We start from the raw sequence: 18963 nt of genomic DNA, 5'->3' as shown, positions 1-18963 counted from the left end.
ATCTTGCTGAATTGTTGAGTGGATTAAACAGATTAAACAAATGAGAGAAAATAATCGGGCCCTAAAACAATGTATAAAAGAGTTGAAGTCAACACTTAAAAAATACTTGCATTTTAATGGACTATCCACAAAATTATGATTAGTCGATTTATATAGGTACATACATACCATAATCAATACATAAAAGGTTTTTATTTTTTTTTTTGATTTTGTGTAATAATATAATTATTATTTGTTTGTTTTTAATTTTAACAATACAGTAATTAGTTTTTAAAACCAATTAAAATTTGAAATCGATTTGAAATAGCTCAGGTTGTGCAAAAGATGGCTCTCATAAACTGTTTCGAAGCATATTCTCTGGAGTGTTTTCGATAATGCTGATAGATTGGCTTGTAAATAAAACTCTACAAGCTAGAAAAATAGCCTAGTTAATTTTATTACTTGGTACAAGTACTTGACCCTAAATTATGTTCTGAAGCATCAATCAAATCGACAGTTTAGTTCTGTAATTGGAGGATCAATTATAGCAAGTTGTGTCAATTGTGTTTGATGTATCTTGTGTATAAATTTGATGAAATGAAACAAGTCATGAAGCAACACTTCATGTTGGCATTTTACTAGTCGTTACCGTAAATTTCCCTTGACAATGTCCGGCCCTCTGTGTCGAGACTGCAGAATCGTTGAGCAACGGACATTCGGCTGGCACATTGGGATGGTATCAAGGTCCGATGGCAAATTGAACCAATTCGTATTACAACAGACTGTTAAAATAATAGTCGGCGTTTCCACTTTTAACAGGGCACCGTTTTTTCATTTTCCCTAAATTTTTACGGCGGTTTTCTCATTTTTTATCTATTATCTTTAGTGTTTTCGTCGTGCGCGTTGGAGTCCCCACGGTGCTGAAAAATTTTAACGAAAAAATTGTCGGGCTTTATTTATTTACTGAAGTTGAGTCACTTGTATAATGCATTGGTCCCCGGTGCGTTTTTTAAACTTAAACAAGAATGGATAGTTTTGTTTGAAAATCTTGGGTCTTGCCGCAGTGAAGCCAACCCTCCACATTTCCCTAATTTAATGCAAATTATAGATACTGTTTGAATGTGATAAAAAAGTTGTTGATTAAATTTTGTCTCTCTCAAACTTCATGACACTGAGGCAAGGAAAATTCAATCTCACACTGCGTCCATCAGAAAAACATTTCACGCCTTGTGGAAAATGACCTCTGTGACAGTTACGACAACATTTAAAATTCGACTTCGGAACTGAAACAATCGGAAAGTGTGACTGTAATAAACCATGGAACATCTCGGAGGAAACCGCCCCTAATCTGGGAAACTCTCTTGCTTAACCGCTCGCCAACGTGGAATGTTCCTAATGGCTTTTTCGCCAAATCTAAAACGTACTTACATTTTAATAATGGATTGGCTTATGGCAAATCAATAGCAAGTATGTCGTTCGACTCCTTGCCTATCTCCCTGTCACTTTCCAACTCGCACACAGCCGCAAATTGTTAATACAAAATTTACAACCCCATTAAAGCCCATAAACACAATTGCTCTTTAATAAAATAGATCGCCCTCTTTTAAGTGAAACACCCGACCGTTTTATTCACCCTCTCCATATTTTCTCAATAATTGATACAAAATAAACAAATCACTACCAAGTGGTTCTTTTTACTCAACCGTCTATGCAAATACCACAACGAACAATTTGCATTCGGTTTAGCATAATTGCGCAAAGAGCTAAAAGAGCGTAAAATCGACGATTTCTATCTGGCTATAGCTACGATATTAAAATTAAACTCCTATTCATATTCAAATTGCATTTATAACCACTTACATGATCACGTGTATTATGTTTCAGCGAAATTCAATTTGGTAATTAAATTTGCTCCAAGTCCTCCGGCTCACTCGCTACACACACTCAAAAAACAAGTAAAAATAAATTTTGAAAAAAAATTACAGTGGAACTCCTCTATAACGAGTTCCAGTTATAACAAAAAATCGGCTATAACGAGTAAATCGTATGGTTCCTTGTCGTTTTGTATACTACTTTATGTAAAATTATCTCTCTATAGCCTGTATTTTTCTGAAATTGATGTGGATATAGCAAAACTTTTATTTTGTCCCAAATCGGTAATAGCCAGAAATTTTGAGGAATTTCGGAAACAGATCGGTTATAACGACAGTTCTTAGAAGAAATAAAAAGCCTGCGAGTCTCCATTACGTATTGAGTACTAGATTTTTTTTTAAGAAATGTTGGAAATGTTGTTTTTGCATGCTAATGGTATTATTTTTCTCACTTTCTCAGCCTTGAACAACTTTTCAAGAAGAGAACACTTTGTCCTTCTGTATCAATATGTCGTCTTAAAGAAAATCATTTTGTATCAAAGAAAATATCAATAATAAAAGTTCTAAAGTAGTAAAAAACAAGGTGTAATCTGTAAACAGAAAAATTTAGCGAGTTCTACATTGGCAACAATTTTAAAGAACAAGGACAAGAGCCTTGAACAATTGGAATCTGCAGTTGATAAGATAAAAATGCTTCACTGCAGAAAACAAACAATAATTACAGAGTTTTTTTCTTAAATATTGTTTTAAATTTCTTTAATATTTCTATTTAATAAATAATTTACATAGTACATGTGTAAAAACTTTTATTTTGTACTCAATGTTAAAGAGTGATTTTATCAATTAATTTTAGTAGATAATGTAGTCTTTTATCGTCTTGTGAAATAAAGTAATTTTTATCTAGTGTTTATATTTTATCAACTAATTTCAATAGATAAAATGGTCTTTTCATGGTCATTCCCTTAGATACATAAGGTGAAAAGTGGTATATAACTAAATATATAAATTTTTCAATTTATATATACTTGATTTGATATCTGTCAAAATTAAGCTCAAAGTTTTCAATAAATTCACGTTTTTTATAAAATTTTGCTGACGATCATGAAAAACGTTGTTCGATACACGTGCGCTGTCTTTTTCAAGTCTTCGACTTCCACTGCAGCACTCAGCTTCGCTTCGTGCCCCAAAATTCGGTCACAGATCTGAAAAATAATTTGACTACTGTGTAGAAATTCTAGTAGGAGAGTACAAAATAAAACGGAATATTATACACGACGATAAAGATTGTTTATCAACTTGTGATAAAAGTCTACCCGTGACTTTGTCACTCGTAAACTTAACCTTTTCACTCGTAGATAAACAACTTCTTTATCGTCTTGTATAATAAATAACTATTATTATCCAAGTTTATAGCGAAAATCAGTTATAATGAACAAATACGTTGGACCCTTGAGTTCTCGTTATAGAGGGGTTCTACTGTACTAGTAAAAGAGTTTAAAATAGTATTTATTTTGCAAATATTACACTTTTACAGCTCTTCCTTTATTAAATTCCTCAGTGTTCTTCTTATAAGTGCTCCACTTTTCGGCATTTTCACAATCCCATTTTTTCTGTGATTCACCGTTTTTGGTAAAGTCACAATAAGTACCATTTTCATCAGTTACAATACCAGTAGCATTTGTACATTTGCAATGAGGTCGGACAGGTTGGTTACAATAGTGCCTCTTGTTGTACGCAATCCAGGATACCCCAAGACATCGAAGATCAGTTGTTTCAGCAATACTATCATTAGTTACTTCATAACCTGGCCAACATTTACACTCCAACTGTTCTTGAAACGCAAAATGAATTAAAGATGCACACGCGAGAAGAAAAATGAAGCGAATCCTGTGAAAATACTTTTTTAAATAAAGTTTTTTTTGGGAGAGTACTTACATTTTTGGTGTTGTCGAATCGCAGACTTGAGCTAAATAAAAACAGTTCTTGAGATTGACTGTGAGGGTTATCAGTAATTTAATCAACAAACATTTAGATAACAAAAACATTAGTATAATCACAACAAATTTTAAACACATAATCACAAATTCGGAGAAATTAAATTTTGTAATTAAAGACTTGTTTTTTGGTAATATTTACACACAATTTTTTTAATGTGTGAAAACACGTTTCACTGGCTCGTTAAAAATGCTCATCACTTGTCAACAAATAAAAATCCCAGTAATCTGTTATTGTTTGTTTTGATTTTAACCAAATCCTCGAAAGTGTAAATTTATTGGATTTTTTGCAAGATGGGTGTTTTGTGCTAATTTGCATGGAGTCGTGATTGATGATTGTATAACTATAGACGTCGTTAACTTAACAATGTTGTTAAACTATTTTACTAATCAGAGATCTTAAAAACAAAATTTAATGTGTATAATTTTAACGATAACAGCGCGTGTGTTGGTTATTAAACTGTTTTAAAGCCATCAGATGTGGGAAATAAAACAAGGTAAGGTTGTTGAGTAAATATGTGCAAGTTAGAAATTATGGTCATATTTTAATGAAGAGACAGAAGAAAGGCATTGTTTGGTAGTTTATTGGGGTTGTTTTGGTCAGTCGGTTTTAAGGGTTTTAATTGAAAGTCTATTTCCGTTTCAATAATATTTCGTAATTTTAAAACTGGCGCAGAGAATCGATTAAATCGTTCAAGTCATGCAGAGTTTTCGTGCTTCTCTCAAACGAAATTTAGTGTTATAGCTGGAAGCACTCAACATATGGCGCTTGTTTCGAAAACACTTAACCGAATTGTCATTACGTTGCTCATCTCTTAAAGTACCTTGATGATTTATTGCCAAAAGTGAAGACAAGAATTACGTCCAATACGTACAATGAAGGGGCACTTAATGGAGCTTAAGCTTAGCATCCCTCGAGATTTCCATTCATAAGCAAATGCGCGAAGATTAATAACGAGGGAAAATATTTGCCTAATTTCTGTCGTCGATTCAAAGAATTGTTTTCATGCTAATATGAGAAGCCATTGTAATAAGTAACTGATAAAAGGTATATGCATTTGAATTTCAAACGCTCGAGTTTACATTTCTTGCTCTCTGTGGTTTGCTTTCTCACAAGATAAATAGAACTAGATTGGAGAACACATTTTGTCCCTTGGTTTATTCCTTTAACTTTCCAGCAGCGGAATAATAAATAATTCGGAGAGATAAACTAAAGGATTATTTAAATACCAAATTGCGATTGTGTAAAATTCAGAAAGATATTAGCCGACGGCTTTTACTCGCAATTTATTTTCGTTTCGAATACAAACAAAATCAACGAAATTATTTTAGCTGTTTCTATTTTGTGCGGCAGCGTAATTAAAACTCCCTTTCTTTGGCTTAAGTAAAAATCAACTCTTTTCTTGCTTTGACTTGACAGCGAACAAGTAGCTTTATATCACAATTTACCTTTCACACTTGCTATTTCCGAGATAAAGGAAAATTTGCGTCACACTGGTTTAAGATTACAGCTGAAGACCCTGATTTACAAAAGGCCAACTGTGCTTCATCGAAAAAATCTTCCTGATTACATTTTAATTAAAGAGTGAAACAGTGAAGTCTAGAAATGGCTTCTGTTATCGCGAGTAAGCCATTGTTAGAACATAATACAGAATAATTCAGCAATCTCCGTCACGAGTAAGAAATTCCCCTTGTAGGGAACCACTCGGAGTAACACAGGGTAATTAGGCGTAACGCGATTCTCTAAAAGGGGTCCTGTGTGTCTATACAGCCTCATCAATTTTAAAATGTCATATTAAATTTTCAATCACTAAATCAAAATTCTTGCACCTTCTAACTATCCCCAAGAGTGCACTTTGATAGCAAATATTTAGTAATTAGTCAGAGTAAATAAAAAACCGTTTTATTTGCATCAACAGGTTTGTAATTATTAATCGTACAAACCGAAATCGATTACTAAACTTTGTTTAAACTCTAATCTCCAGAGTTGTCAACCTTTATCAAAGATACCTACAAAAACACCAAATTTTTAACTTTTTGCCCATCAAATAAATTGGGTTACTTTTGCACGATTTAACTCATTACCAATTAAATTTTTACACGTTTCGTTCAACACATTAAACTGTTTTTGTAAGTGTTTAATGAATCGGTTAAAATGTATCAAAATTGAGCTATAAATTTAGTGTCCCGGCGCATCCACCATTTTGCTAAATTTGGCTTAGATTGACACATGAGTGTTTTATTTTTATGAAACCAACAAAGTCTTTCAATTATGTTATTTTCTCTTAGGGTTTCTCATTTATATTTCAGTCCAAGTGAGACGTTTATTTCGAGAAACTGGCAGAATTGTGTTTACACAACTTTAACGTTATGTTTACTTATACTTGGATCTTGTTTGTAGTTTAGTGACAAAATAAATAAAGAAGAAGTGTGTATAACCGAAACACGTAAAACAAATCTCGCGAGACCTTGCCTAACGTTCTTCTAATAACAAATGCACACAAAACCTCTTTGCAGGAGAACTTGCCTGGAATAATATTCTTTATAAAAAGAAAGCACTCACCTGAAAATTCTTATAATTTATAACTGAATTTAACTATTTACCGACTGTAGACGTCGCGACTGTTGACACTCGGTGAATTGCTTCATTCTATTGCTCATTTCTCGTTCCCAAGTCGTCTCAACATTAAATTATTAAAAACTCGCTTTACTCACAACTGTTTATTTAAAAAATGCAGATTTTCTCCATTTATCGCGGCGGAAGTGAGGAATTTTCTCATTTTGTGCATTTTTTAAATTACATTCGGGCAATATTTTATTATTTGTCGAGTCGGCAACCCTTTTCACGACTTCCTGGCTTATATCTTTTCCATTAGGGATTTGTTCGAAAACCAAGGGATGGTTCATTACGAAGGCCTCTATGCAGTCGTCATTAATTTAAAGGAAGGTAAGCTTTGAGATCCGCGTCACCGCATTCAACGCCGCATCTTTGTCCCAGCTTAACCGACCAAAAGATATATCGGCACGATTTATAACCACTGAATTAAAAGCTTCTGATACAAGAATTATTGCGAAAAAATTTTCGCAGATCCAATATGTCAGGAAATGGCAGCGATGCTGGAAGTTCAATTATGGCAGTTGCTCGTGACCCTTTCTGCTTTCATTCTAACCCTTTATAATCTTTACAATCTTGGACGTATAGATTCGAGGTCGCTCTCTTGAGCCCATTTTCAATGGAGCAGGATTTCAGGTTTTTATTCTGAACGGTTTTAAAGCGTTTGTTGACTGAATTAATCTCCCCAAGTGCACTCCAGCGATTCATTGTTTGTGTCGATTTATTATTATATTTACATTTTTACAAAAGGTAATTTATTAAAAAGACCGGAACTAATTAAATAAAAATAAAATTTGGCACTGGTGTTAATAGTGTTTTCACAGATTGTATTGCCAATTAACTCAAAGATTACCCTTCTGGAAATTAATTTGTAACAGTTGTAAAGAGTCGTCATAAACATGCTCGAAAAGCTGCAACATTTTATCCGTTTTATTTTACATTGTGGTATTATTTATGGCCGCCCTTTTTATCGTTTATAACACACTTTTCTCTTTACGATTATAATAGAAAAAGTAAATATTTTAAATTGTGCACATTTAACGAAATCTTTTATGAATATTAACCACTCGTTTCCATTTTAAATGCAAATTGTAATTGGCAAACGCCAACTATTTAGAGCACTTAAACTAACTAAAATTGAATAAAGTTGCCAGTGGAGAATTCACACTTGTTATAAATTCAATCGACTCTCGAAATAAAAACTTTCATTAATCACCCCTTCAATAATGCATAATTTTTGTTTTTCGTTCATGTTTTTACAACATAATTATTCATTTCCGCTCGGAATTTATTTCCGGCCGTTTTTTAAACCAAACAATTCGAATTTCAGCGAGTTATTTATGGTAATGGCGTCTCTGTGTAAATAAATTAAAAATATTTCAGGTGTCTCAAGTCCCAAAGCTCCCGATTTATTTAAGATGCCCTGAAATACAAAAGACGAAGGAATTCCCTGGCTTGAGATAGGTTAGTGGCGTTTGGCATCATGGAGACGAGTAGGTTTTATCGCAACGCCCTATCAACATAATTTCCCAAGGCGTGATGACGGCGGACCCACGAGGCTCTACGTATTTATTACGATAATCCGGGAGGAACTGCCCAGACTCCGGATTACTCACTAGCGGGCTTATAACCGGATTGGTGGGCTTTTAGAGACATTGGTCCAAAAAAAAACTCTAAATAATTTGTATACTAGAAGTTATTTAAGATAAGACTCTCAGAATACTTAAAAAATATTTTTTGAAGTAACAAGTCTGCTGGAATTTGGCAAAAATACGTTAAATTAAAACATAAAAAAATACAAACTTACAGGTTGTTCCAGCGAGTTGGTAATGTTCATTATTTACTTTCAAATATTAAAATTTTTGAAGATTTATGTAAGCAATTGATAAATAGTAATCTAGTACAACCCTTGAAATTATTTTTAACTATACAGCGTGTTTCAACAATAAGTTACAATACAAACTTGTGTTTTTTAAATAAAGCACCATATGTTTGTTTTTTGGCATTTTTGAATGTAGCTTTACATTTCTAGATGAAAACATACCCTTCTTAAAAATCTATAACACAAAAAGTTAAAACAACTAAAGTCTGTTTTTGTGCCAAACAGTCTTAACGTTGGCACCACTAGTAAATTCATTTCTGGTAATTTTAATGAAAGAAGTTAGTAGTTCTGGTTTTTTGAATTAATTTGAAAACAATGTCATTAAACGTCAACATAAAAAATCGTCTAAGAAAATTTAGAGACGAAACACCAAAAAAGGAACAAATTCGGTACCGCTAACAGTTTTTAGAGATTTGGAAARGAATAGTTCGCAAGCAGGAAGTTAGAACAAGGACCCGTTAAAATGTAGAKGCAATTTGTAACGCAGGTTTGCTAAACATTCTCAATTTTTAGTAAAAATTGATAAGAATACAAAATAAACATGAATGAGAAAGAACCTCGGAAAGAACGCAATTAAATTAGTGTATTGTGCATCGTTTTTGAGAAACGAGTTGAAAAAGTAACAATTTTGAAACTAAAGTGAAGAAGCATTTAAAAAATGCATCAACATTGAGCTCATTTCAATAAATTACACAAAATTTATTGCCAATATATTGCCAATCATAGTACCTACTTGCACCTTTTTGCTAAATAATTCTTTTTCTGTTGCAAGATCCTCATTTTTGTCCACAAAATTGTACTTATTTGCGGTGTGTTTCTATCAAAGTTATTAGCACTGAATTCTGTCTTTAGACATTAGGTAATGATGTCTATCCTCAGGTGTTCAATTATAGTGCTTGCAAAGAGCAAACCGGCACACAAGATTCATAAAAGTCACAATTTTGACAACATCTCAGTTTAAAAACATAACCATAATTTTTTAACAACATTTGCAGGGACAAAAACAAAGAGCAATCAAAATTTGTGGCTATGGAGACAAGTTGCTACCAATTTTTTCACCAAAATTTTGACCTGGTAATTTCCATTAAAAAAAAAACAAACTTTAAAAAAAATGTAAAAAATAGATTAAGTGTAACATAACGTAATTATTGAGTAATATTTCTATCTTGTGCAAATGCGCACTTTTTGGCTATTGAAATAATGATTAATTTTTTATGTTTTTTATGTTTATAGTTAAATATCTTTTCAATTGTTAATTGTAAATGTTTTTGGAAAGATAATTTATAAATCTCTTAAATGCAGAAATAAAAAATAAGGTGTTTTATTTAAATGGTTTAAGTTATCTATCTTTTCAAAAACTTCTTAATTTTTTTATCTGTACAAATGCAACAATTTAAAAAATTCTTCAAGTCTTCAAGCTTGAACTTTTTTCTTTGCAATTGTACAAAAAAAAAATTAGCCGCTTTAGTTTAAAAAAAAATAACAAACTCGTATTTCAAAAACTAAGCCAAATCAGGCCAATATAAGTTTAGCTCCTCAAAAACATTGTAATAAAAAACTACAACTAGAAAAAAAACATACCTATGGTGTTTCGTTAAAAGAAAACATAAGTTCGTTTTGTAACTTATTTTTGGAACACGCTGTGTAGTTGAAAATAATTTCAGGCGACGCACTTTATTAGTATTTATCCATTACTTATATACAATTTTTGAAATTAAAAAAATTAAATATCAATAGGAAACTTTACCAACTCGCTGGGACCATGGAGTTTCTGGGGAATTTTTTTAAATATCAAACAACAATTTTAATTTTTCTTCTAAAAGTCAAGTTTGCAAAAAATCAATACCGCCATTGAGTTTTTCTCCCAATTCTGTTGCACCATTTCAATAAATCAGCTTGTGTGCAATCATATAATTATTATTTGGACGAGAATGGCTCAATAAAGCAAAAATACGGCGTAAAAACTAGCCCGTTAATAAAAATGATGATCCATTAGTTGGTATCTAAAGTTGGAATAGCGATTTTGCGCAGTCCACCCTTGTATAAATTACCGATATTTGTAGATGTGCGACAAAATCGCATTTGGAAACGTGACTTTGTACGAATTTAAAACCAGAGCGAGATAAAAGTGAACGACTATCCATCACGAGGCCGCAATGCTGACCCCAGGGGCGACAGCCTACGGCGACCGCAACGATCGGACACCCTCAAATTTACACCCCGATCTGAATTAGCAGCCGGTTCACTTCTGGACTGATTAATGATAAACGTGCCCTTTTGACAACCCACCTACTATGGACTTTATTTTATTATAACTCGTGGGAGTGTTAATGATTCCGGAGGAACGCACGGCTTGATTAATCTTGTGCAGCCACTTCTGTTTGTGTTTACAACCTATGTCTACAGTGGATAGACGTGCGTTGGCCCTTCTTCTATCCGAGATGTGCTTATTTACACACTTTACTATGCTCTGCACGTGGTTGTGTACCACTGTCATGGAGAAATGGCTGACTGAGTGCTACATCTGTGTTTTCTATTGTGATAACGGCAGCCCAAAGCACTAAACTCTACCGAACAAATATATTTCACTGTCGACTATTTAGGCAAGTAGGCAAATAGCGACTTCCATCACGACGTATCAAATAATTAAAGATATCTTTGTGTTTGTGTGGTTGAATTAGCAAAAATAGGACTAGTAAAAGCATGTCTGCTGTCCTAATCCATCACTTTCCACGTCGACGAATTAAAGAAATTACATTTTTAACCGTCATGTCCAATTCCATTTGTGTCAGTTCTTGACAAAAGGCCACGAAGTGCACTAGAATGAGTCGAAATTGCATTAAGAGATTGATGATAGAGATCCTGACAGAACAATGTAGACATTTATGTTAGTGTATCTCAGCATAATAGAGATCAAAGATTTTATTTTCTTAAACAGTTTTATGAAAGCAATCTCTTTTCTTTTCCAGTAGTTGAGTAACATTTTCCAGATACCTCTTAAAGACTAAGCGATAGTTTCCAGCGTAGACCACATTTTCGTTGGAAACAATTCCCAGTTGTAGCTTTAAAAGTCCCGCTAGTACTTAGAGTGAAACTAGTTTAACGTCAGCGACTTCAAAATCGCATGTTTAACTTTCTTTTACTTTGAAAATAATATTTGGTCAAGCTCGAATGTATTGTGTGTCGACTATAAAGCAAAGTCGTAGAACCTTGACCACTGGATTAAATGTTGCTTCACCTGCAAACAAAAATTTTCAGGCGCCACGTTAATATTTCAGCCAATTTCCAGAGTTCAACACTGTTTGTTTTTATGAAAACAGATAAAAGACTTGAAATAAAACTATCAACGCGGCGAAAAGCATATCTTAATAAAACCGTTTCCATTACAGCAAAGCGTTCATATTTTATTCATTTTCGGTACATATCTGGAAGGCAGACTATTCTATTTATTTCGTAAGTTGTTGACACAGAGCCCAACATATATATAAATCATATCTGTCTGAATACAGAGCATTCAGCCTCTTCCTAGTCAGCAAAATATCAGAAGAAGAGGGTGCTTGCAAACCCAAAATGTGCAAATGCATGAAAATTATTCATTCGGACTCGGCCAAGCGTATTTCACAATTCAAACAGACGTGGTCATTGCGGAAGGTTCCACTTTAATAAAGTTATAATGGCGATTTGACAAGCTTTTGCATGAAAATTAAATCAAAAATGAAACACTGCAAGACGTGTCCAAGGAGCAACACTCGAGGAAAATTTGCATTGAAAACGTGGGACAAATCGTAACAAAATTCTTCTGTTGTTGTAATTCCCTTTCACCTGGTCCTTCTTGTTTTGCTTCTAGATATATAAACCTTTGACAAGGTTACCCAAACTGATTAAAATTTAAACGCTCAACTAGATCCACTTGTCGAAGTCACGCTCCAACATATTTCTTCCCCTAGAATCGGACATGTTGTAAAATATAGACCGATATTTTTTTATTTGATAATGTTACGGTGGATTTTTGTGTTAGGTTTTGTTGAGAAATTTGAGTCTCCTGTGATCGAAATAGTGATAGAGGTGTGTCTATTTATTTAAAGGAAGATTGCTCACGCGATTCATCACTTAAAATTAATTCGGTTTTGGCAGTAGTCTGAATGAAAGTAATTAAATCTGGAAGTCCGTGTTAGTAAAATCGTACAGCCCATTGAAAATATTTATTACACAGTTAATAAATGGATGAGCCGAGGTGTTATTAAAGTGTCGGCGAATGGTCGCGATCAATCCTGTTAGCCACATTCACTAATCATGTGTCAGGGTGAAAACATGCAAAGGGAGGAGAGCTCCAAGAATCGATCACGACCCATTATTCATTTGCAATGTATGTATATTTTATAATATTTACAAAAAAGTCGAAATAAATCAATCCGACAAGCAATTTTGCGCTAGATATTAAAATTCGAGGCTCCAATTACTTACCTAACTATAACGTTTTACATCCAAGACCAATCCCATTGCATTGTATGTCATGCTAAATTTCCCAACGGTATTTCACACAAAAGTCGGCTGATATACTTCTAAATAAAAGTATGGAACTCAATTATGTATTTTGCAAGGTTCCAACTGTACTATCTGATGGTGTGTAATTACATTTCTCTACCCGCCACTGAGAAAAATTTCATTAAAAATTTCAATCAAGCGCGCCAAAATAACTTTGTAATGGTGACTAACGCAAATTCATTTCCACATTGTCAGGTAATGAACCTAAATTACCGCAAAGCAGACACCTAGTCTCATTATGCAACATTTTCTGCATTACATTCACTCCCAAGTCGACAACTCGAAATCTTTTCAAACTAAAAACTTTACAATTTACAAGTGAAACCTTTATTTATTTTAATTTAAGTCTGACCAAAAATTGTCATCAAATGACTGAATAAAATTTATTTTATTTGCTTTGTTTGTTAAAACGGAAAACTTTAATTAAAAAATTATCGAACGCAGTTGACCGAAAAACCTAACTGTTGTAGAAATTGCTATAAATTGGCGAAATTGTGGTTAATATTCATCTAATTGCAAAATTGTAACTTTCAAACATTTTTTAGAAACATGCTTTAATTTTACTAAAATATCTGGTGATAAATTTAAAATCAAAAGCTAAATGCATTAATTTGATTTGACTTTATAAATGTTAAAAAAAACTTTGAATTTATTTTAGAAAGTTATTCTAACGTACACAATATTTTTATTTTAAAATTGTTAAACCATTACGTATTTTTTTCAGTAACAATTTTGTTTATTATAGAAATTTTATACAACACGTGTAAAATTGATGAGTCAGATTAGATTCTAAATGTTTTATTTAGGCATGTTTCTTTCATTTTAAATTTTATTACAAACATTTTTGTTACATGTAAAGAATTGCGAAATTTGCTGCTTTTAATCGTTTTATGCTGTTCTGATCAATGATGATAAAATATTAAAAAAAATAAGCCTAAAAAAATTGTGAAACTATAAAATAAAATGTAATAAAATAAATAAGTTCTAAATAATAAGAAGTTTAGAAGTTTTTCTAAAATAATAAACTAGATGTGCTATTGTGTAAATTTACCCGGCGCATCCACCATTTTTTGTTGTAAATACTTTCAATTTTGGCATAAAAAAAATTAAATAGTGTATTATGTTATTAAGTGTAAAAATGATAGTTTATGTGGCAAACCTAAACGTTTATTTTGACAAACGTAATGAGGCAAATATTTTAAGTGAGCCACATTAACTCGCTTTTACTTCGAACAACTTACACCATTTTATCCGCAAACGTATTCAAATCAAAAGTAAAGAATAACACATAATTAGCAAGTAAATGATCAAAATAATCAGAACGCTTTGCAAGTAGTGAAATCAATCATAACAACGCTTATAAACAAACATCACGCGTCAATACCCCTGAAAGTGTTTATGAATTTAACTAGTGCGGTACAAATATCAAATACTGATGATCTACCATGTATGTAATAATAGACAACAAAGAAACACTATTGGTAAATGTTAATGATAATAACTAAAAACGCTTAGACGCAAAAATAGAATTTTTACTCCTTGGCTGAAAGGTAAAACTTTTACTTGTGACGTAAAAGAGTTTACTTTTGTGACGTTTGCGGATAAAATTAATTTAAGTAATGTAAAGTAGTAAAATCTTGCAAATTTAAGAAGTTAAGTTCTGCATCCACTTCTACTTTATTTTGAAATTTTGTTAAATTGTGTTTGAAAAATTTATTAGCACGTCCCATTTGGTGTGTAAAATATGTAAATCTCGCTCGCACATTCCTCATTTTTGCGTGAACCCCGTCTGTCAAGTTTCGAAAGTAAATCTGTCGAAATTTTCCTAACGAATCGTTCACCCTGTAATATCCTTCATTCGAGTGACAAGTCTCTCGTAATGAAATATTTAAGTAAATATCAAGTCGTGATGGCAAACGCGTCCTTCGTCGTAATGAAGATATACGTTATTAGATCGATAAATCAAAGTGTTTGATTTGTGTTTGCGGTTTTGGGTTCATAATAAATCAATGTTGCACTGGGAGTGAACTCCAACGACATATCAGAAAGCTGCGGATGTTCCTAACTAAATCATGTCTCAAATAGAGAAAAATCACACTGATAACTACTCTATTGCTCCAAGCAAGCATCGAATTTATAACGCTATTAAGAGTGTGGTTTTATTGCGACATCTTCAATATCGGATTAGACCTGGGTCAGAAATTTCAAACATGACCTGGTTTAGCTAGGTGTTTTATTGATTGTTGATACAGGAGTCTTGAAAATCAAATTACAAAGCTTAAATAGGTGATAAAATCGACACAAGTGTTATTTGGTAAGTGGCTTTTTATTATCAATCGATCCAGACTCGTGAAACATTTACGGGGGAAAATAAAGAGTAAGGTTGACAACCCTAAATTATGACCTAATTCAATTATTGCGTCTCACGTTAATTGGACAAATTTTCTGCAATTGCTTTTACTCTAATTGGGTGACATTAAGATCGTACGAGATGTTATGAATGATTGTTATCGGGTTTGTGGTTAATAATAGTCGGAAGTGAGAAATCACAATAGTCTCACTGTTAACGACAACTATTATCCAGTCAAGTCCATACACACACAACACATGCGAAATCAATCATAGTTGTCGGAAAAACTGCTCAAATCGAATAAATGAATCTTGAAGTTGCTTTATAGATTTTACGAGGAGAACAAACAACAAAGTAGACGGTTTAAACGAGCGTTGCGTTTAAAAAGGAACATCTAATACATACTAAATTGACTATAAATCATTACGATCCGTTTCCTGTTTTTCTGTTAGATTATTGTATTGCAAGAAATTTCTAAAAAAGAAACAAAAACGAAAGAAATGCTATAATTATCAATATTTGTGTACACATATGACTGGTTTTTGTTTTGTAAAATTCGGGATGTATTGCAAAAAGCGATTCGGAGCGCGTTAGCTAATGGAGATGGGATTCGAAAAAAGGATAATAAAATGTTCATCCATCTACAAACGCCATCTGAAAACGATTATCTCTTACGGAATCATTTCTCATTTCGAAGACATTGGAAAACTTCCGGAAATTCAGATCTGAACGTTTTACTTTTTAAATTAAATTTCGTACGTGACAGGCATGGAATTTTCACACTTTGCAATGAAACTTTTTGCTTCTTTGGAAAATATATCATTGTCCGTTAAATTCGAGGACAAATTTAAAAGCTGAATTATCGCGTTGTCTGTAATTTTGTGTGCCGTTCACAACAAATGCCGAACTTTCACAAAGAGTAAAAAATTGTTTTCATGCTAGAAATTCTCTTGTGCATATTATATGTCGGTGCAACTTGATGATACCTTAGAAAGACCAAGGGAGTAGTGAAGTTGTACGTTTTTCTCAAAGTTTTGTTTTAAATTGCACAAGAGCTGCATTTCTTCACATTAATGACAACATTCGCATCAAGACATTGAGGTCGTGGCGTTTTATGACTCGAAATGTTTTACCTAGACTGCGCTAAAGACGGCGAGTATTAAACTCAAGCTCCACATCGACTGTTCTTCTTTAACTTAGTTTTCATAAAACAAAGCTTTCTTCAACGTTTCCAAAGCCAGTCGCTGTAATAAAGCAATTTTCTTATTTGGGGGACAAATTTAGGGAAACAAATGGACATTTTGTTTCTTTTCAACTGTGTTATAACACTTCTTTGTTCTTTCTAATTCAATTAAGGCTTAAATGAAAACTCGGAAAAAGGTAAAATAATACAACCTAATTAAGATTCTTGAAATAAATTAAAACTGATCCAAATTTCAAAAACGTTTAGTTCACATTTCAGTTTTAGAAGAAAAAAAGAATTTTAAAGTGGAACTTATTGATGCTTTCATCGAATTATTTCCCCTTTTATTGCACAATTAACGCATCACTTTTTCGCCGCCACTTTATTCTGGAATGTCTAATAATGAAAGAATGCGATGTGTGCAATGACAATTTTAAGCACCACGAGTAGGAATTCAATCTAATAACCGAATAAAATTGCTTTGTTTGGCGTGTTTGATTTTGTATCAATTAAAAGCCACATAACTCCTATTTCTGATTGCGTTTTGATTTTTGTTATGCATTGCACGTAAGTTATGAGGTATGTGAATTAAAATTCGTGCTCAAAATTTATCACTGGTTTTTGCAATTAGTGCTTTTATTGTCATCTCCCACAATTCATGTCAATATTCTGATAATAAATCGTTCCTGATGTTTATATTCCATGGGTGTTTCGCATGTTCAAAGCAAACATAGCTGTTTTACATTTACTGTTACAGCAAACAAACACATCAATTTAACTTGTTAACGCACTTTTGCCAAATCAAAGAAGATAAAGACGAAAATTAAAACTGTTTGTTTAAATATTAACACAAACAATACGATCAAGAACATTACGTTAACTTTTTTAATAATAATCAGAAAAATGTTAATTGTTGAATATGTGAGAATTTAACAATTAATTAGTAAACTACCAGCCCGGTATCGGTGCCCTTAAAGTGTTAACTTCTAAGCCGCTAGGCTTGAGATTAAACTGGAATTTCGGCGCTGCAATTTTCTCAATAACTATCTGCTGTCTAGTTTAGAACCCACGTAAAACAATAGGGACGTCTAACAACTGTTTCTGCTTTCTACAAGTTTTGAATGAAGACCCGGCTGAAGCCAAATAAATGTAAAATGGGAATTTCCTACTATTATTTAGAACGTCTAATGTTTTAATAAATCAATAAATACTTTCTAAAAATTATAAATGTTCAACAAAAATATCAAACGAAAAGACAAATAAATCTATATAAAAAAATATACAATAAATAAATATAAAAATAAATTTACAATAGAAGTACATACCTCAAACATAAAAAATTAAAAATTGTAGTATCACATTTTAAGTAAAAAATAATATAACATAGTACAAGATTTATTTTTTGAGTAGGTTAAAAAGTTTTAACTGAAACACTACGTTTTAAAATAGTTTTTTATTATACAAGACGATAAAGAAATTGTTTATCTACGAGTGAAAAGGTTAAGTTTACGAGTGACAAAGTCACGACTAGACTTTTTTCAAGAGTAGATAAATAATCTTTATCGTCGTGTATAATATTTGTTTAATTTTGTACTCACCTACCAGAATTTCTTGTATATAAACATTAGATAAAAATTACTTTATTTCACTAGTTGATAAAAGACTACTTTATCTACTGAAATTAGTTGATATAAGCACTCTTTAACATTGCGTACAAAATAAAATAAATTAAAAAGTAATAAAGTAATAACATTTGTAATAACATTAATGCAAAAATACCAAATGTTGGAAGAGAATTTTAAGAATCAATAAAATTCTGTGCGCGTTTTTAATTAAACAGTGAGATGTAAATAATAAAACCATTTCAATCAACAGACACTATTGGAAATTGAAAATTTCATTTATTTTTTTAGTGGTAGTTGTTATTTTCTGTATGATACTAGAATTAATTAATAGATGTTAAAAACAATAATATTTTGAATAACTTTTTTGTGCATACATTTAATCGTTTTATTATTTTTTTATAGTAGGTACTTCAATTACAATATTTGGTATTAAATCTGCAATTTAAGACCTATGTCAACGTGATAATTTCAGAAATCATGTACACGTTCTGATATTTTGCAAAACAATGATAAAAGTCTTCGTGCCGTTATCAGCGGTTTGGAACACTGAGTGGGAAATTTATTTATCCGGAAACGGAGTGTTTCTTTTGTGTATTGGATCCGTTATCGTCAAGTTGGTGCAATCACGCAAGGGTAAGTGATGTCGATTTTACTTACATGTGGTCATCAAATGGTATTGACATAGTTGTATTGAAGGGCTTATCGGTATGCGAGCTGCCATAAAGGGCACACGTGACCTAAATTTGAAGCACCAAAGCACGATCTAACAGACGTTCTTTAACTTGATTACGTCCACAAGCTCCTGTTTCTTTTATCCGACGACAACACCGGTTTTACTTTTTTGGTCGATAGTGTCATTTTGCGTCCATATAGATTATTGGATGTTTTAAACATGGACACGACTTCGGCAAATTGATTTC

The 18963-nt window shown here is 32.4% G+C and overlaps 1 protein-coding gene across 1 annotated transcript; it reads right to left on the bottom strand.

The window, feature by feature from the left end:
* Window positions 1-3253: 3253 nt before the first annotated feature.
* LOC123007847 lies at window positions 3254-3853 on the bottom strand. Its single transcript, XM_044403328.1, has 2 exons — window positions 3786-3853; window positions 3254-3737 (listed from the first exon to the last, which is right to left on the bottom strand). Coding segments are annotated over exons 1-2 (369 nt in total). The 5' UTR covers window positions 3788-3853; the 3' UTR covers window positions 3254-3370.
* Between the last annotated feature and the right edge of the window lie 15110 nt (window positions 3854-18963).

This window comes from Tribolium madens, unplaced genomic scaffold (genome assembly GCF_015345945.1).
Source record: "Tribolium madens isolate multiple individuals breed KSU strain unplaced genomic scaffold, Tmad_KSU_1.1 Scaffold_3;HRSCAF=73;Tcas5.2_LG2, whole genome shotgun sequence".
Lineage (NCBI taxonomy): Eukaryota > Metazoa > Arthropoda > Insecta > Coleoptera > Tenebrionidae > Tribolium > Tribolium madens.
This window is presented reverse-complemented; position numbering and strand designations above follow the sequence as displayed.